This window comes from Opisthocomus hoazin, chromosome 16 (genome assembly GCF_030867145.1).
Source record: "Opisthocomus hoazin isolate bOpiHoa1 chromosome 16, bOpiHoa1.hap1, whole genome shotgun sequence".
NCBI lineage: Eukaryota > Metazoa > Chordata > Aves > Opisthocomiformes > Opisthocomidae > Opisthocomus > Opisthocomus hoazin.
In genome coordinates, this window is record NC_134429.1 from 12,693,359 (window position 1) to 12,713,278 (window position 19,920).

The 19,920-nt window shown below is 46.4% G+C and overlaps 1 protein-coding gene across 7 annotated transcripts in view; it reads right to left on the bottom strand.

Moving 5' to 3' along the window:
* Positions 1-4,802: 4,802 nt before the first annotated feature.
* Positions 4,803-19,920, bottom strand: part of CASZ1 (castor zinc finger 1) — a 238,920-nt gene continuing 223,802 nt past the window's right edge. For 5 of the 7 annotated variants that reach the window (XM_075437527.1, XM_075437529.1, XM_075437528.1 and 2 more), the window contains exons 15-21: positions 19,248-19,583; positions 17,320-17,518; positions 16,609-16,780; positions 13,621-13,769; positions 11,504-11,738; positions 9,794-10,087; positions 4,803-6,479 (exon numbers count right to left, since the gene is read on the bottom strand). In XM_075437527.1, coding sequence (XP_075293642.1) covers positions 5,230-6,479; positions 9,794-10,087; positions 11,504-11,738; positions 13,621-13,769; positions 16,609-16,780; positions 17,320-17,518; positions 19,248-19,583 — 2,635 coding nt within the window. In that variant the 3' untranslated portion in view covers positions 4,803-5,229. The remainder of the gene's footprint in view (positions 6,480-9,793; positions 10,088-11,503; positions 11,739-13,620; positions 13,770-16,608; positions 16,781-17,319; positions 17,519-19,247; positions 19,584-19,920) is intronic. The other 2 variants (XM_075437532.1, XM_075437530.1) reach the window with 1 other exon arrangement.

A 19,920-nucleotide genomic window follows, 5' to 3' on the forward strand; every position in this document is an offset into this window, starting at 1 on the left:
GTCCACCACAGATCCCAATCCACCACCCTGAGTTTGCAGGCCAAGGCAGGAAAAGTCAGAATGTGAGCAGTCACAGCTCTACCTCCAGGTCCCAGTTTGGCAAATCATGGCAAGCAAGCATCACTTCTACCAGGGGCCCTGCTTGAGCACCTCAAATAAAACTGGTGCTGCTTAAGAAGCTTGAGGCGAGTCCATACACAGAGACCTCCGCTCCGATCGCACTTACCCCCTTGGTCCTAGCGCTAAAGCAGTGGCTGGTGAAACGGACGCGGGGCCGGTACCAGGACTGCGGTGCTTTAAAAGGCCTGAACTGCTCCAAGACTTGTTAGCTCTTAAAATAAAACACCTCCTCAATCAAGAAGACAACGTCATCACTTAAAACTTTGGGGTTTTTTTTCCAGTTTTTATTGAGTGAAAATGTCAAACCTTGCATCAGTCATGCAAAAAAAAATCAAATAAATAAAACACATATATTAAATTTCTAATAGCACTAAATTCAAGTGGAAAAATATTCAGTTCTTAATAACGCAGGTGCTGAAGAGACCAGATTCAAGTAAATCAGAGCACACCATCCTGTTTAGGGTGTTTTTTTTTTCACTTTCTGCATTTTTGTCTCAAAACCTATATATATATCTATATATCTATATATATGTATATACATATAGATATATACACACACACATATATATGTGCATACATATTATTTTTATATTTATATATATACACATACATATTTATAAAACATTAAAAAGAGCATTGGTGGTTCAAGCATTTATTTCCCCCCCTCCCCCACGGAAAGAAAAAAAAAACAACAACAGAACAAAAAAAATTACACATTTAAAATTCAAAATGAGCTAGCAATGGCTTATAGTCCTAGTGTGCAATATGGATATTACAAAAGGCTAGAATCCTCCCTCTTTGTCTTTTTTTTTTCATTTTTGTTTTTTAAAGGTTTTTTTTTTTTTGCTACATTGGAAAATTTTTTTAAATTTTTTTTTTTTTTCTTTACAAAATTCCTTCCACACAGACTTTAATCCAGTTGAGTTTGTGGCTAGAATGAACAATCTAGTCAATAGGTTTTATTTCATTTTTTTTTGCTCTTCAGCAGTGAATGGTAGCAGAGTCAGGAGGGTCCATCTCAAGGTTTATTTTGGTTGGGTTTTATCTTGTTTTGGACAGAACCGTTCCATTTCCTCTCTCCTCTTCCCCCTCCTCATACAGTGGGTTGAATCGCCCTCTCGCTCTGGTCATTCCTGTAAGCGCGTATTTCAACAGCATTGTATGAACCGTCCTATTGATACGATAGCGCGAGGTGAAAGCACGCCGCGCTGCAACAGGGGTCGTGGTGCTGTCGAGGCCTTTGTTCAGAAAAGCACTTAAGCATGGGCTTAAACCTTTGCCCCTGCAGAAAGCGTGTGCTTAAGAGTTGCTGAATTAAAGCCTGAACACAGCAGAATAAAAAGACGGGCTTAACTTTCTTGACTTTTTGTTGTTGTTGTTGCAAACAGAGACACAGTAAGAGATGCACAGAAACAAGCTTGGGAGAAGGTGGGGAAAGGCGCTCTGGGGCAGCGCCCGCTGGGCGGCCCTGTCCGGAGGGCAGCGTGGCCTCTGCCCTCGGAGGGTGTCGGACCGGCTGGGGGCCGCTCAGCCGCAGCCCCTTGGGAAGAAAGTCTCATTTCCTGTGCCAGCTCCCGGGGAAGAGGGGATAAAAGTTTGGGAGAAAGGCTGAGATGTCAGGGAGCAGTAGGGTGCCCTGGGGGAGAAAATGGTGTGTATTGATAAACACAGGCCCTTCTGGCACGCTTAGCCACAGCGAAGGGCTGTGACCAGGGCCCCATTCCAGCACGGATCCTGGTGCAGCGGCACCAGCCGAAAGCTGCCCCCGGGACGGCGTGACGTGTCCAGCGCCAGCCCAAGCAGGCCACCGCTAGCAGAGCTGCTGGCAGATCTTCTACCCCTTTGCTCCACACCCACCTGCCTTCTCCCACTGTTGTGCAGGGATGCAGTCAGCAAACTCCGGTGAGGCGAGAAAGGGGAGAGGTGAGAACACCACAGCCCGGTGCAGGGAAGAGCCTGTCTGTCGTGAATGGAAACACGTGGCCCAGGCGAGCCCCGCACCTCGCTGCCGAAACTGGGCTCCCCCTCGCCTTCAGCAGGAGCAGCGCTCACAGGCAGGTTTCTGAGACCTTGCAGGATGCTGCACGGAGCAGGCGGCTCCATCCTGCTCCCACAAACGTCACTGATCCACACCGTCTTGATTTCAGTGGTACGGAACAAGCACATCTGCTTTGCAAGATGTGGCTTCTGTTATCTCCGAGGATTCCTCTTGGAGCCCATCACCACACTATCTAAGTAGATGACTATGGGGAAAACATACAAGTACAGACCCTGCAGCAAATGCCATTAAATAAAATCTTATTTTGCCCCATCCCATTTCTAGAAATTGCAGGGCCTCATTCCCTCACTCTGCCCCCGGAACGTGAGCTTCATTATATTCAAGAATTAGGTTGTGCTAGAAAACACACAGTTGAGGGCAGGGGCTATACCAAACAAAACAAAAACAAACAAAAAAATTAAAACCCTATAAAAATAAAAGCCACACAAATAGCTGATAGAGGAAAAGAACTCCAAAGAATTAAATATACTACAAACTAGTAATAACAATATTTCATTTGTTTTGCTTTCATTTGTCTCATCTCTACAAAATTCAAGTTAGAATTCGGAATCGTGCAGCTCCGGTCAGTGCTAGGAGTGTGAAGTCAGCCTCAAACCACAGCATTAAGGCCCCCCCCCCCCCTCCCCTGCCACCCCCTACAAACAAACACTACATTGAAAGGAAAAAAAAAAAAAAAAAAGAAGAGAGAAAAAGAGGATAAAAAAAAAATTGCACACAATTAAACCGTATCTAAGGGCTGTCCAGAAGGCAGGTGACCCCCTCATCCCCTGGCATTGGTGGTGTCTCTTTTGTTCTATATATAGTAATAACCTTTACAGGAAAAATACTGTACAACTTTTTTTTTTTTTTTGCCTTTCCTTTTGAAACATTATCTGAACATTCTGTCCCCACATTTATACAGCTGAGCTGCTTGTTTATAAATCAGACCTGATCTGCACCAGTTCCTTAGGGAAATAATTAAAAAAAAAAAAAAAAAAAAAGCAACCTAAACTTCTTGAGGCCTTTAACTATTCAGGGTGAAAACAAATTACGGGCATCCCTTGGAGCTGAAGTGCTGATGGAGCTGGGGGAGGGGGGAAGGGGCGCCTGCAAGATGGCAGAAAAAAAATAATTAGGCTTTTTTTTTTTTTAAAAAAAGGGACAAACTTCAGACACAAAGAACCTTTTGCTAGGCTGGGACACTTGCAACCTGGCACTGAAATAACTCTCATCAGAATTAATTCATACGGCTAGTCCTTCTGGAGCCCAGTGTACGCAGACAAGCCCTCTCAGACTCAGGTGAGGATCTGGGGTCAAACAGCCACTGTCTCACCTGGCAGAGGCCGCGCCAGTGTCCTGTAGTGTGTGTTCCCAGACTGGGCTGGGAAAAGTGTGCAGGGAAGAGCTTGTAACCAGGGGAAAGCCCAAGCTTCTGGAGGTGGCAGGTCCCGACACAGTACAGCTGCATTTGCTTTTGCAGTGCCCAAGCTATGAGCCCCACTTGGCAAAATTTCTCAGCACGGCCCCAGAAATGCGTTTCTTCTCAGCTGGACTAGCCTCAGCTGCATCTCCCCCAGCTTCGAGCTCCCTGTGCTGCGCAGGCTGCAGCAGCCTCGTGTTTTGTAGCTGCAGAAACCGCGACTGGGCCAGTAGCTACCCAAGTGCTGCAGAACAGTGTCAACCCCCTCCCCGCCCCAGTGCTGAGCTAAACAGACCCCCGGTCTGAGCAGGACATCCCGCAGGGGGATCCTGAACATTTGCCGGCCTTCTCCTCCCTCTTCAGTGGTGCCTTCACCGCCTCCCAGACGTCAGCAGAGATCCATGTCAGTCCATGCAGAAGGACAGACTCGCCCACCCCCAGTGAAAGGCTGAGGGCTCGGGGCCTGGGGACGTACCTGTCAGTGTACGACTGCTTGGGTCAGAGAGCACGTAGTATTTTCAAGGCTGCTTTACCGGCCAGGACGCTCTCCTGCGAGCATGGTGCTCCCTGTGCCGCACCATGGGACAGAGTGTCAGCTCACAACCTCCTGAGATGGGGATACTGAAGCACCACAAAAACGCCTCACCCTCAGCAGAGAGGAAGCACCTGGGGGTTGGGATGAGATGGAACGGGGTGGGGGATGACCCCCCAGTCCTCCAGTGTGACAGACCCTTTAACTGCCCGCTGTGTTCTTCCCAAGTTACTTCAGCTACATCCCTACAGGCGGAACAGCAGGGATGAGGAGAGGTGGCCTACAGAGAAAGTGTAGACTGAGAAAGTTTTACAATATAAATAGCATTCAAAATTATTAACAGTAAAAAGGATCTGGAAGAACAGAGGAGTGTCCCATTCCCACCCCTGCTCATTAATGCGTTCTCATTTATGTGACAATAAATACCCACTCCCACCCTTGCTGTCTGATGCCATTCATTTAATGCTGGAGAAAGAAGGGGGGAGGGCTGGAGAGAGAGCACGCACACCCCTCACCCCCTCCTTCCCACTGGCAAAAGCTGAGCTGGTTGTCTTTGTGACACCAATTCCTTGAGTTTTATATATGTGTGTGTGTGTGTACATTATATATAGAGAGAGAGACACACACACAGATATATATTTCTAAAATTCATTACCTGTTGTTCCCACCCACCCCCCCCCAAGAAGTGGAGATTATTATTAATATCGTACAACTGAAAACATGGAAAAATAAAACCCAGAAAGAAAAATGGGGGGATAGAGCCCCACCCATAACAAAGGGTCCCCAGATGGGCACAGGCCCCACGCACCATGCAGGGAGCAAGGAAAAGCAGGTGGTACCCTCAAGGTTCATGTCTGTATAAAAGGGTAGCTTTGGCTGCATCCTGCCCGTGTTCTGTGATCTGCGGAACAAAGCGATGCAGCACCAGTCCTGCTGCGAACCTGTCTCTTATGGGGCCTGTGGAGGAGCATGGGTTGCCTTCCTTCCTCTCTCTCGTGTGTGTGGCACCGAGTTTGTTTTTCAGTTGCCATCCCAGTCTTTCTTCTTTCCTCATATGGGGTCCTCTTAGTAATTCTGTGTAAGAGCAAAACCAAACCACTGCCACTGTTGTGTCTAAGATTAAGGAGAAGTTGCTGGAGCAACGGTAGAGGCTGGGGCAGCAGCTGGAGCTGGAGCAGGAGTTGGGGCTGGAGTAAGGGCCGGCTCGCCCTGTGGCCTGGAAGCATCGCCGTGGTCTGTGGAAGAAGCAGCCTCCTCTGGTTCGCCGTCTTCTTTAGTGGCCATGCCCTCAGTGTCAGGCAGCGATTCTTCAGAATCTGTGTTCAGGTCTTCTTCTTCATCATCCTCCTCGTCGTCATCATCATCCTCCTCCTCTTCATCATCCTCCTCTTCTTCATTCATCTCCTCCTCATCATCCTCTTCATCCTCTTGGGAAGAGTCATCCTCATCCTCCACATCACCAGAGCCAGGTGCCACCGCCCCCCTCTCCTGAGGTGCGGTCCCGGCTCTGCTGGGTGACGGACCTTCGGTCACTTCTGACTGCTTCTTGCTGAGGTCCAGGGAATCATTGAGGCCCACACCAGCCGCGTTCTGCAGGAAGAAGAGGGAGCTGTTGTTGTCAGTGCTGAGGTTGAGGGAACTGTCCAGGCTGATGGAAGGGTTCTGGATGTCATACTCGAGAGTGGAGTGGGCAAGGCCCTCAGGGCCAGGAGAGATGGCAGGAAGCTCCCCTCGCTCCTGCTTCTCATGCTTGCGCTTGTGCGAGTCCATCTGTGACATGCCCACCACGGTGTGCTTGCAGCCAGGGTAGGTGCAGTGGAAGTGGGAGCACTTGAGTTTGTACTTGCAGTCAGGCACCTCGCAGTCCACGCTTGAGCTGAACTGGCAGAAGCCAGCAGCACTGATGACGTCCTGCTTGCCGTGGTGCTTACGGTGGGCTGTCACCTTCGTGCTGTCAGTGCAGCGGAAGCCACAGCGCAGACAGTGGAAGTGTGTGCTATTGCCAGAGAACTGACAGTCTGGGAAGTTGCAACTCAGTGAAGACTTGAAGCGTTTGAAATCATCCAATACCAGGTTGTCAACACGATCGTGATGCTGGGCGTGCTTATACATGTGGGTGCGCCCACAGAACTTGTAGCCACAGTTCTCCCGCGTGCAGTGGTAGTGGGTAACCTTGAGAGAGAACTGGCAGCTGGAGTCCTTGCAGTCCTCGTAGAGGTCATAGCGCCGAAATCCCTCCAGCATCATCCCTTCATCCAGCATCTTGCGTGAGGATGCGGTCTTGCGGCGCTTGCCAAACGGGGACATGTCCTCAATAATCCAGAAACGCTTCTTGGCCCCTGAGGCAGTTGGCATAGTGATGGTATTCCCTGAGGAGAAAAAGCAAAGAGTGGTGTTGCTGATAGCCAGGTCTCCCTTCATCTCCTAACCATCCTGGCAAGCTCTGTGTTTGCCAAGACACAATGCTGCAACTGTTCCCACCCAGCAGCTCACTCCTCAAGCTCTAAGTAAGACTGAACTCTGCGATCGTGGGCTGGACATCGCTCCCTCCCTTTTCAGCATATCCCACCTTGCCTCTACTTGCTGCTCTTCTGTACTTGATACTCTCCAAATCGTAACTGTTGCTTCTCAGCTTTGCTACTCTCACAGTTTCTCCTGCTGCTTAGTTCATCTCTAGTCCTGTTTTCCTCAACTCAAGATGTTAATACAGAGGCGCTGGTGTGTTCCAATCCAAGGACTGAGGTGTTTTACTGTAGGTCACTGGGGTTAAAGTGGTAAAAGAGTTTAAGCATGCTAAAAACCAGTACGTGTATACTGCTTTCCCCTATGCAGGCTCTTGTAATACACCACGATTGCCAAGGACAGGCAGGAAGTGAAGGAAGATCCCACGCATGATTAAAACTGCAAGGGGGGGAATTTATAGAAATAGGATGGACTTTGGCCAGGAGACTGCAACATCCCTCACTGTAATGAGCCTACATATTACGATGAGTGCACTTAGAAAGACAGATGGACAGATGTTCAATGGGGCTAATTCTCATCATCACTAGCCAGTGGACTGGGAGAGAAAATACCAGTTCTACAGCTTTCCCTTGGGTCTCAAAAATCACATGATGCCCCTAGTAAATAAAGAGCCCTCATCTGTCTTCCACTTTCATTCACATGGCCAGCATCCCTGGCTAGTGCTCACGTCCCCTAGGATCAAGCTGACATCAAGGACTCGACCTTATTATATCTATTAACTTTTTTTTCTTCTCTGCTTGCTATTTCCAGAATCAAACCACAATCTCCAGTATCAACATGCAGCACAGACAAGGTTGGAGGCAAGAATTTCTCACCAGGTGCAGAACTGTGAGTGTAATTGGAAATTATAGCTTGCAACTAAAACATACCTTCTTTTTTTTTTTTTTTTTGCCTCTCTTCATGCTGAAACTGCCATGCTTATAAGAAGAGGCATGATTTGTGACATGCAGTGCCTGGGGCCTGAGAATCCAGAGCAGCTAGCATCCCTGTCTAGGAGGCTCTTTGAAGAAACAGTCATCCATTTGACTTTCTCTTTTTTTTCTGGCTGATAAGCAGGTACTGAAAGTGATGAATGTTGTTTTGGCCATATCTGGCCCTTCCAGTGCCAACCCTTTAAGAGAAGATGGTGATCACTGAAGGAAGCCTCCAAAACTTAAACTGGCACTGCATGGAACAATACAAACCAATCGTTCACATGGCCGGGCTATACCGATTACAGGATAAGCAAAGAACAAAAGATTTTTCCACACCCATTCGTTATGTGGCACTTTTGCTGAGACTGCAAATGAGGACGCCAGCTTGGGGCATCCACGGTGAGACCACCTCAGTGACGTGTAGCTGGTGGAAACTGCGCGTTAAGGCTAATTTAACCAGCGACCACTGAAAGAATAACTTTCTGTCACTGTAAATTTTACATTAGCAAGCTCTTAGCTATAGAATCTGTGACCAATTACTCTCTGCTCCCCCTCCGAACATCTGGTATTGTAAAATCTCATTCTCTGCTTCCAGGCAACCAGTCTTAAGTGCGTCGCTGCCTGGACAAATCGCTGCTATCCACATTGACTCCTTACTCCTCCTTCTAAAAAAAATTACAGCCAAACCACCAAGTCTTTTATCATTAGTATGAATGCTCATCTCGTCTGCCTTCAGACAGGAATACAGGACAAGCCATCTTAGGGGAGAGACTCTGGATGGGAAATAAGTAGAATTTAAATTTTACAGGTTTTAAACTCAGTGTATCTGCCTAGCTTTTGCAGTAGTTCCAACTTTAATTAAACCAGTTTTGTTTTCTCATACAGGCAAAGTTTCAGAGCGAGGATATAAGAAAGAGCTGATAACCTGGTACGCTCTCTTCCTTTATCCACTAGCCAACGTTCAGTCCCTAGCACCCGACTGAAGATTACAAGCCTCAACAGATGTAAGCCCAATGGTAAGTGCATGCCATAAGCTTGTCTTTTCAACTAGCAATAATGTAAACATCCACAAAAATATACAAAGGTAAAAAGAAAAGAAACTTAAAAAATTACAATTAGAGGAAAGCACAGCACAAGGTTAAGATGTTTCAGGTTGCATGCAAATTGGTTAAAAAGAAGCAAAAATAGATTTTCTTGTGTATTTTGTTAATTGGAACACACACACTCCTCCGGACAGGACAAAGATTCCTCTCCTGCCAAGTCCTATGAGAAAAGCCTGTGGACTGCCAAGTGGAGCTGGTCCTCCAGCCATACTCCCAAGCATTTACCTTGGATTTGCGCATACTAAAACTGGCAGGAGACTGACTGGGACATTTGTAGGCTGCCAGAATCCTCTTAAGTGTGAACTTTAAGCACAAATATGTCTTTAATTAACTAGAAAAGAGCTGGGAGTTCGGAAAGGAAGCCAAAACTGAGACACACCCTAAAAACTATTCCCAGCTGGAATGAGAATCTCCAGCCTGAGACATCTCTGATCTTAGTCACACATGGGAAACATGGCAGCTTAAAACCAAAAATCTCTATGTATTTTCTGCAGCTGTTAAGAGCAGATGTAAATAACAGTGAGTGTGAGAAACAGCCCGAGCTGTCTGATGAGGTCATCGTAGTGACACTGACCGCACTTCTCTCTGTTTCTGGTGATGGGGAAAGCAGCCCTGAGTTTTATGGCTTCACATATGAATAGGAAGCAGTGACACAAGATCTGTAGAATTATGGGATCTGGGTACCTTGGTGGACATTTACCGTCCGAGATGTGTGCAGCAGACTATAGTAGGCACTGGGTTGGGTGGCCTGGAAGATCTAAACAAGAATTCCAAGTCCCATTAATGCTACACAAGCAGAAGTTTGCTTTGTGGCCACCCCGCTGTAACCAAGAGGCGGAAAGTGCATTTTAACTATGGATTTTGTTAGATCTTTCTCATAGTTTGGAACTGGTGGAAATTGCGCGCGGGTAGCTGAACGTCTCTCAGTGATTTGCTGTGGTTTTGGTTACCCTTCTTAGCTGTGCTCACTGGGTCAGCAGGCAAAAGGCGTAGCATGGACAGGCCCTGGGATAAAGTTAAATACGACACAGAGCGGCATGTGCTTTTTTACTGACCCAAAGGTGCAGAGAAAAAAATGTGGGCAGGGTGAGTGGGGAAGGAGATGGGCACAGGACACTAAAAGAGAAAGCAAAGAGGTGTTACCTGCTGCATCCTGAACTAAGGGAACGTCACTTTTTACTGGAGTTGGAGTGGCAATGATGGGCGCAAACCCAGTGGTGCTGGCGGCAGGCATGACAATGCCTCTGCTGGATCCAAGAGTGGCACTGAGCAGAGAGTATGAGAGACAAGATGGAGAGAAAAGATAGGGGAAGGTGGGAAGGGGAGACCTAAGCAGGGCTTGTGAGAAAGATGGAGGCAGAGATGGTGGTTGAGGTTGTGGTGCATTGTGGGTAGCATCATCGGCAGCAGCAGTAGCGGTAGAAGGAACCAGGCAGCCTGGAGAATGTAGAGAGAAAAAAAGCAGAAAAAAAGGAAACAAAACAAAAACAACAAAACCAAAACAAACAAAAAAAACCAAAACAAAACAAAAAACAAAAGAACTGAAATGAGAACCCAAGAGCAGAAGCAATATGATGAAAATGGAAAATACATTCACAAATGTATGAAACAGAACTGTAACAGAGAAGAAACAGAAGGTGAGGAGCTGACAGCATCAGGAAGAGGAGGGTTGTCTCTGCAGAAGGTACGGTGGCTTTAGTGGCACGGGGGTAGAGCCACTTTCGTGCAGAAATTCCTGCTTGTTTGGTCCCTGTTCATCTATGTGGTGCCAGCTTGTACCAACTACCAGCGGTAAGGGTGGTCCTGCACTTTGGGCGGGTGGAGTCGCTCGCTACCGGGCTAGCAGTGAGGGGCCGTTTCCTAGCAAGTGTGACTTGGGCAGACGGCGTACGGACACAGGAGAGAGGGCCAGGAATCACTGTTCCACCAGAACTCTCTGGAGGAGCTTTAATGTCATGGGGCAACACTGCCACAACCCAGCAGTGTTCATACAACATATGGTTAGATGTGCTATGTGATAACCCTCATCTAACTGGTGTGGGAAAGAAAAGTAGGAAAATGTGTGTGCAACTAAAGCAAACTCGGTGAGGCAGCCTATTTAGAACGTAACACTTAACCCTGGGAGGGACAGCCGAGAGATCCCTGGATCACCACCAGATGATAACAGAATTCATAAAAGATATCTGACTACTGAAAAGATAACCCGTGATACCGGGCAGCGGGAGACGGCTACGCGTTATCCTGGCAAACAGGAAACAAGGGCAGAAACTTACTTCCACAAAGAGGGGATGATGGAGGTTTCCTCTGTGCAACACCACACAAAGTGGAACAAGTTTTTGCATGGGGAAGGGAGCTCAGTGAGCTGCTTTTATATGTTGATTTCTGAAGATGGAGTAGGGTTTTTTTTCCCGTTTATATAATATTATATGATATTTACTACTGTACAGTCTTTCTGCACCTCAACAGTATAGGAAAGTGCCTGGCTTCAGATGCTGCACAAGGAAACACAAAAGGGTTTCAGGAGAAATGCCAAATACAGAACAGGCCCACGACTTTTTGTTTTTTTATATTGGTTATTAAAATAGCTCCAACTCCAAGACACAGGATAAAAACCCCTCTCCAGGGGAGAAAAAAGATACACTGTTAGTTCATGGATGCTTGAGGTGCACATTTTGATGGATCTCTTCTCACAAATGATGGAGGGAGCTAGGTTAGTAAGAGGCACTGTTGTGAAGCTGGTACAGTTTATATTTTAAGGTGCAGTTGTCCTTTGGCCTCTCTTCATGAGTTTATCCCCCAAGAGAGCAGGCAACTGACGATCCATTTCACACACACACCCCGCTTCTCTCTTACCTGCTGATGTACTTTCGTTGCCCACTGGAGTGCTGGAGCAGCTGCGGTCCATATTGGAAGATTCAGAGGAGATACCCCCGGGGCTACAGCCGGTGTAGTCCATGTACTCATCTGTTTCAGTGTCCATCATGCTCGGGGGTCCCTGAAAGGAAGCTGGGGTTCCTGATGAGGCTGGGCTGGGTGCCATGCTGCCAACCTGGGGGAGATTTTCATTTCTTGGAGTGTGGCCAATAACCTGCAGCAAGAAAACAGGACGGGGACTTTCACACCAAAAGCAAGATGCCAAGATCAAACCCATCTGTCTGCACGTTTATTTCTCTCTGCCACAGTTCACGAGGGATAGCTGGAACATGCTTCTGAGTGGAACCCATGGCACTGTGGCTAGGAGCGTGAATGCTCCTTCCCTGGGAGCTCGGAGCACTGCACTTGGCACATGTATGCTGGTATGTGAATTGTGATGTGCTCAGAGGCTGGGAGTGTTAATCTTGGCACCAGTATCCTGGTGTGTGGATTCTGCTGCATTCAAAGACAGGAGGTGTTAATCTTGGCGTTACTACCTTACTGTGTAGGTCCTGCTGCATTTAGAGACTGGAAACATGACTACTGACATGCCTGTCCTAGTGCCTGCATGCTGACACACTGCAACAGGGGAAGACGGCTGAAACCAGTGACGTGTGTGTGCTCTGCTTGCAGGCAGCTGTTGTGGCCTGGCATGGCATGGTCTCCTCTGCAGAGTTACACGGGCAGGCACCTAGCAGCAGTGCATACCCGAACACGCCACTGAGTGCCTCAAGGAATGGGCATTTAAATGCAGAAAGGCAGTGGCAGTACAGCAATTGAGTTACTTTTGCCACGTGCCCTGGTTTGTGGTACCATCCTTGTTTTGTCGTTGGCTGAACTGCTCTATAGGCTAAGCACAGCAACAGCGTAAGACTAGCACTGTACGCTCCCAGGACTGCTCACGCCACAATTACTACTTCTCCACTGCTGAAGTGAGATAGGATTGCTAGTGTAAGGATATTGGAGGTCAAAACTAGCATTTTCTGCTCAGCATGTACTCAAATTCTTAGGGCTAGACTCAGCATGAACTAGAAGAGTAGTAAAGACAAATATATTTGTGAAATCTCTCATAAGTTTGATTCTTGTACCTAAGCTTCTTGTGTTGAGAACAAAAGCTACCACAACAGTAACACCGGTCTTTTGGCATCTGTCAACTCATTAAATCCAACAGCAGTAGACCTGAACAATTAACTTATTGACAGTAGTTAAGAACTAACAGGGACTTCTCATTCCCATGTTGTGGAATGAAAGGGGGTTCCCCTCTTGCTTCTGTAGATGACCCCTTTGGTTTTTCATATACCTGAAGATGTCCTTAGGGTCAGATCAGTCACAGGTATTTAAATAAAGCTAGCTTGTTTCATCTCCCAAGTCAGTTGAAGTTAAAGCAACTAAGGAATAAGAAGAGCAAGCAGGAGGTTGCAGGACTGCTGCCGTTCTGAGCAGCAACTCAGTGCTGCAGTTGGAACTCTTCAATTTATTCATGAACCAGACAAACCTAATCTGCCAGTTGCTCTCAGTTATATGTTAGACAGGAAGCAACTGCATCGCTCTGCTACTTCCTGAGAGAGGACAAGGAGTGCCCCAAACTAACTCCAAATCAGTAAGGGAAGAGAAATTTCACAACTAGTATTTCTCCTATCCTAGGTGGAAGCAGCAAATAATTCTTTATGTGCAACAGGAAACATTTGCTTTAACCAGCACATTCAATTCTTCCACATCCTAAGCACTTCAATTTTAATAAGCCCATTGGTGGATACTGAGAGAGCAGGGAGGGAGTGCTATCCTTCTCAATTTTTTTTCTCCATAATTCACAAGGAAAAACTGTTTACAGTAATGCTTTGATGTCTATGCTTCATCAGCTTTCCTCGTATCGTAGCAAGCCAACCAGGTAAAGCTAGCTTGGGTGAACTCGCATCTCCCAGCTGCATCCCCCAAGGCAGACATCTATCCTTAAGAGTCTGGGTACGAGTGTCTTGGCACTAAAGCAGTTCTGCAGCAAGCAACCAAAGGGACCAACACTACATGCAGATCTACAACTTAAATAACCGGTGAGTCACCTGAGTAGGAACACGATCAAAGTTCTTCCCCAGCATCCTTCTCATGTGCTTTCTGGCGTGGGATGTCATTTGGTGCTTGAGCAGGAAGGAGAACTGGCAGCCCTCTCGAATGCAGTGGAAGTGGCTGTTCACCTGGTTGTATTTGCAGCCTGCAGACACAAAACCATTGTGTGTAGTACATGAAAGGGAGTAAGAGGGAAAGTGACTGGAGGGAAGATGATCTGGAGACGGGACAACGCTGCTGCTACATGGATTTCTGATGGATTGAGTTATCAATGGTCATGGGTTCTTTAGGAACAGTCATGAATGAAAAAAGCCATAGTATTTTGCCTGCTGAGCAACTGCAAGAGAGGGTTACAGTGTACACAGATTTAAGACCTGAGCCTGAGCTACAGACTAGTCCCATCCCTCTTTGTTTTGTTGCAAAGAAAGGAACATTACCCTTACATCTAGTAGCGCCTAATGCTCTCCAGTCTTAGTTAGCGCCTTTTCCTTTACAAAGAAAACGAACCCAAGACATTTAACTGTATCACAGAAGTTACAATCGAAAATACACGCTCATAATTAGATTAGAAATGAAAAGTTCTTTTTCTCTTTTTTCCTTTAACTGTACTCTCAGAAAAGCAGTCTCAAAAGCTCTAGCTCCGGACAGTGTATGCTCTCTAGTCAGATAGAAACGAGCCAGGAAGTGTTTATTGCCACTCCAAATTTGTTGTGTAATAGGGGCAGCTACTAAACAACAAGCAATTTATACGGGTTCTGGCATACAGCACTTGACACATTTTGCTCCTGGTGAACAGTGCCATGCATGCTGGGAGTCTGTGTATCTCATTACTGACAATCCTAAACAGCTACATTCTATAGCTGATAAATAATAGCTTGTTGCAATTAAAACACAGCTGTATCAATAATCAGGTTCTGTCTCTTCTCCATCATCCCTGGCCGTACCCTTTTAGACACAGAGTTACAGACCTACAAACAGGCTCGGTTCTACTCCTGTATCATCTAGCTACGCCCATGCACCTTTACATACATACATACGTATTTTTCACCTCTCTCTCTTCCCCATACATGCATGTATACTTTTACACACACACAAACGTACATACAAAAATCTATCATGTGTGTTCAGAAACATTTCACAACCCTTAAAGCAGGCCAGTGCTTCCTGCACCTGCTGTATATACATGCGCAATGTAAAAAGCACAGAGACTTAGAGAGAAAGAGACACGCATTTACATGTTGGTATAACGATATACACCTACACTATACAGCTACACCATCCCATCATGCTGCCATAGGCAAATGCAGAGTGCTGGCTAAATGTATGTTTACTGCAGGGCAGGCCCAACCTATAGGCATGGTACGTATGTACATACTGCTGGATGCATGTACCCCATCACTCCCCGAAATAAACACTGCTGACACATGCACAGCCTGTAGATACCTCGCTGCCAAACAGCTCCTGAATCACCCAGCCCATCTTTAGCTCACAGATAGCGTTTTATGTGCATGCCAAGTTTGTGTTTGTTTAGGTATTGCACTCCCCCACGGCCCCACCTCGCCTGCCCTCCCCATCACGCTGTGCTGTTCTTTGGGATGGAGAACAAACAGTGCTGGCGGGACTGAAACAGTATCAGCAGCGGGCAGGTGAAGGCTCGCCTGTTGCTAGGGCATCCGTGTAGGCTGGGTGTCATATATCATTGTCCTGCTTTGTCTAGCCCCTGCTATCACCTGAAACACCTAAAGTTGAGTAAATAACAGCCACAGCGAATCTACTGACATGTGTAAATGAGACCTAGGTAAGTACTGGCTGCGGCGTGTTGACACTCATTACCCTGGTTACCACAAACAAGCCAGCATTTGGGTACAAATTCTTCATGCTGAGAAGTTTGGTTCTGGTTATTGTGGCTGTTTCCCTGCAATGTGAGAGAACATCACCCAGGAGCGTTATTCTGAACCTGGTTTTGCTTCAGGCTTTGTTTCAACAGGGAGCAATAGGGAAGACTGCGTCTGGGATGCTGTTAAGCCAGAACACAGTTGTAAGTTAAGTGAATCCCAGGCAGTTGGGGATGGAGCTCTGCTGGAGCTATCTTTAGGGATTCCCCCCAGTTCAGAGCCCAGGATTTCAGCTCTAGATACCTCCCTGAGAACACATTCTATTTTCTGGTGGTGTGTGGTTGTTTTACCAGCTTTACACTAGGGACACTTAGATTTAGTAACTACTGTAGTGCTGCTAATAGTTTTGGCAAGTGGGCAAGCCACAGTCTGAGGCTGTGCCACATCTCGGCTGTTTCCTTCGGCTGTGCTCTGCTGGGAGGCTGGCACAGACACAGCGCTGTATCCCCTGCTCCTTGCAGCTGGCTGCCGAGAATGGTTTAGGAGAAGGCAGTAGTTTATTGAATGCTCCTCTCCATACCTCCATGCCCAGTTATTTGCCCTTTGGCTTTCAATATGCTGCACAAGCAAGGGCCAAAATAAAACACAAGTTTCATTTGAAGCTGCTGGGAATCAGGCAAAGCAGCAACTTCCTTGATACAGAAAGACATTCACACAAGGCACTCATCAGAACGGGCATTTCCCCTATGCTTTTTTTAACTCCTAAAAGCACCCGTAAACTCCACCCAGCACAAGCAGTAGGCCCAAAAGACTACAAAGCACAAAAAAACCACCCTAAACAAAAAGGCCTTGACAATTAGATAAAAAGGAAAAACAAAGGAGAAGCTGTATCATCAGACAAATACATATATATATATAAAATCCTCTATATTACAGTTTCTATCCATTTAAATTAATTCTATTTGAGAAAGCATGCTTCAACTAAGGAAGATCAGGAACTGCTTTCTGTTTTGTTCCATTTCTTGTTTAGTGATTTAATGACCAAGTACATCTTCAGCACAGCTCGCAGGCTCTAACTCATGCCACTCTTAGCCCGGACATGGGACAGACCACAGGGGACAGGTGATGGGGAAAGAGAATAAAACTCACCTAGTCTGCCACACTCTTCTCGCTTGGTAAAATACTTGAAGCCATTGGCTGCCCTCCTCTCTGCCTTCTCATGTTTTTTCACATGCCAGGGCAGCTTGGTGGTGATGTTAGTCACAAAGTAGCAGCCAGGACGAAGACAGTGGTAATGCCCTCGCATCCTGAATTCACAGTGCTAGAGAGGAAACAGGCAGGTTGCTTTAAGCGTATCTAAAACAAATGCACTCTCATCTGCCTGCTACTAATGCTGTCCCTCTGAGACATGAGACGAGAGCCCTGAACTGATACGCTAGGTCACATCCATTTCCTCTTCCACAAGCTGCAATGCAACCTTGTTCCCTGCCGTGTATTTTGTATTGCCATCATGCATTGCACTATTCTCTGTTGAAATATCCCAAACCTAACTCGTGGCTTTCCCTGGTATTCATCGTAGGTTTTTACTGTATTTCATCTTACGTCTCTTAGACCATTCTAGTTGTCTTGCCTGCTTCACCCAAGTCACAGAAACTTTAATAAAAGCACTGCAATTTTCAATCTGATGGAAACCAGACATTTTGCTAGACCACGTAATTCAGACCCTTCCATGGCTCTGTAGTTAGACCAGGAATGAAACACCCAGCCTCACTTCCTAGTGGGTAGCCTGCTTGCTCTTTCCCATTCTTCGTCTCCCGCACACATACTCTGGCTAGAATACTGCTTTTGAATTGCGCTTACCTGGTTCGGGCAGAGACACTGCAGCGAATAGTAAGCAAACTGGTCTCGCACATTCACCAAATTATTGTTGGGGTTGATGTGGTCCAGGCAGTGGGATTCTGCTTTGCCAGAGGTTTTGCACACATACTTGCAGTTCCCAAAGAGACAGTGGAAGTGGAATTTGTTGGCGTACTTGCAGTCCGTTGCCAGGCAGGGATCACTGGAATACATCCAAAACCCAATCATCACCTTCACTCATTTCACACATTCCTTTCTTTGCCAAAATTTAATTCGAGGGGATCCCAGCTGAAGCCTCTGGTCCAAACATGGCCTACAGATTTGCCATAGCCACCTTCCCCTTTAGTAAAACTGATGCTGGCAACACTACTGCAATTCCACCAAGCTAGTGCACTTTCTTGATTAACATTATTAAAATACAGCAATGCATGGTGGGTTCTGTAATCTTTGAGGGCCACAAGTCCAATTTAAAGCTCTCTCAAGATCCGGATAGATCCCGTTTCTCGCTTTCTGCCTGTACTTATCTCAATGGATTCAGATAGTTTTCCCACCTCAATTTTGTGTTAACTGAAATGAAACTCTCAGGCATGCACCCTGCAAGATGCCAGGGCTTCCCCTGATTAGACAAAATCAGCAACAGCCTGTTTAATTAGCTAAATGGTTTTGGTACCTTACTCCCCCCACCCATTCCATGGATTTCTGGCTGCACAGAGGTCAGATCGGAGGTAGCTGAACATTGATCTCTGTGAACCCCATGATTACCTACTCAGATGTGTGAAATAGAATTAATACACTTTGAAAGCAGACAAATGACTGTCAATATACGACCCAGAGACTGATACTCCACCAGCCTGACAAGCCAAGCTGTAATGCCCTAACCTGATCCTGGACTCCTATGTCCTCCTGCAAATGATGTAACTTCTGTGCCTGTCTATGTAACAGAGATAACACCATCAGCACAGTAACACTGTGAAACTTCTTTAATGTTTTAAAAGAAGTTCAGCAAGGTTATGTTACCTTCTGCCAGACACCTCCACTACGAATTACTTTTTGTAAACTAACTTTTGTAAACTAAACCAGAGGCACAGAATTTAAAGAGACTCATTACACTTGTACTGAAGTTTAGCCAGGACACCAAAACTTCGACAAATCTGAAGTGAGAGATATTTGTTCCCTATTCCTTGAGCTGCTGAGAGACCCATTCTTGGTAAGGCAGAGTCCAAGCATTTGTGCCTCCTCCACTATCTGACCCCCAGTTGTCTTCACTGAAAAAAAAATAAAAAATGCAGCTGTATTATACTGAGTTACAGATGGCATTCCCAGAAAAAGGCCACAGAGCTTACTGGGGACAAATCCAGCAGAAATCCAGCACGCTTCCTTTTCAGCAATCTGTAAACATCTACTCTTAGTTCTGCGTACTTTGCTGCAGTAACACCTCACCTTTGCATTACTGAGTACAGTTGACCACTGATTTTTGCTCAACTACAGAAACTCACGGCAAGTCTCACACTTGCATCAAGCTCTGGAGATGGGCTAGTAAGGAGTCCTGCTGAAAATTTTAAAGATGCTGTGCTTCCTCTCTAGCCTTCAGGATCAAAAATACTGCAAAGACACGTGTATTTCTGTACACCTCTCATGAGGTATAAAAAAATGCTTCAGTGGTACGTCAGCAAGTTTATCTCCCCTCGAAACTCATACCCAACAATGCTCCCAGATGCACTCAAAAACCTTGGTTTTTCCTAGGATAGCTGAAGGTATTTTCTAGACTTTGTAGAAGTAAATTTTCAGTGAGATAAAGCCCAGAGTACTTTCTAGACAGAAGGCCTCTCAGTGGGCAAATACAGATGTAGTACTACAGCTTTGAGGAGCGGTAAAGAGGGGATTGCTAGGCTGGAGAGAACACAAGGATGCAAGTAGCATCTACAACTTACTTCTCCTGGAACTGGAGAAATCCGGGTTTGACCTGAGGCTTGGCGTTCTCCAGGGAAGTCGTCGCCAAGGGTGAAGTTGCCAGGTTAGGCACTGATGCTGGGATCTGAGGCATCTGGGGTATGGTTGAAGCCAGCTGCTTCCAAGCTAGCAGCGTGGGGGCAGAGGGCACAGCAGCTGGACTTGGAGTAGGTGCGTCGAGGGCAGGAGCACTTGCCATGGTGACAGAAGTAGCAGATGGTGATGAAGGGGCCAGTGAAGCCTTACACTCAGTAGTATTTGAGAAGGGAGACTCAGAGTTGCTTTTCACAGTTCCACCCTCAGTTCGGAAGTGAAAACTGCAAAAAGACAGTGTGACTCAGACGTAGGTTCTTGACCATTGCATATAACTTGATTAAACATCAACATGAATGTGGCAGGAGTCTGCAAATAAATTAGCTGAGGTTAAATCCTAAAAGGGCTGTATCCTGTCTTAAATTTTGCAACATCTTCGTCCTTTTAAACCCCTTCAGAATCAGTCACGTGGCCAGTTGCTGAAGGCCTTGTTCATTCTTTAGTCAGGGAAGTCTTCCATTGCCTTTAAAAGCAACGTGGTGTGGTTTTGAACTGCAGATGACGCTCTGCAGAAATCTGCAACAGGGAAGATTTCCAACATCCCACCCTTCCTTTGCTAGT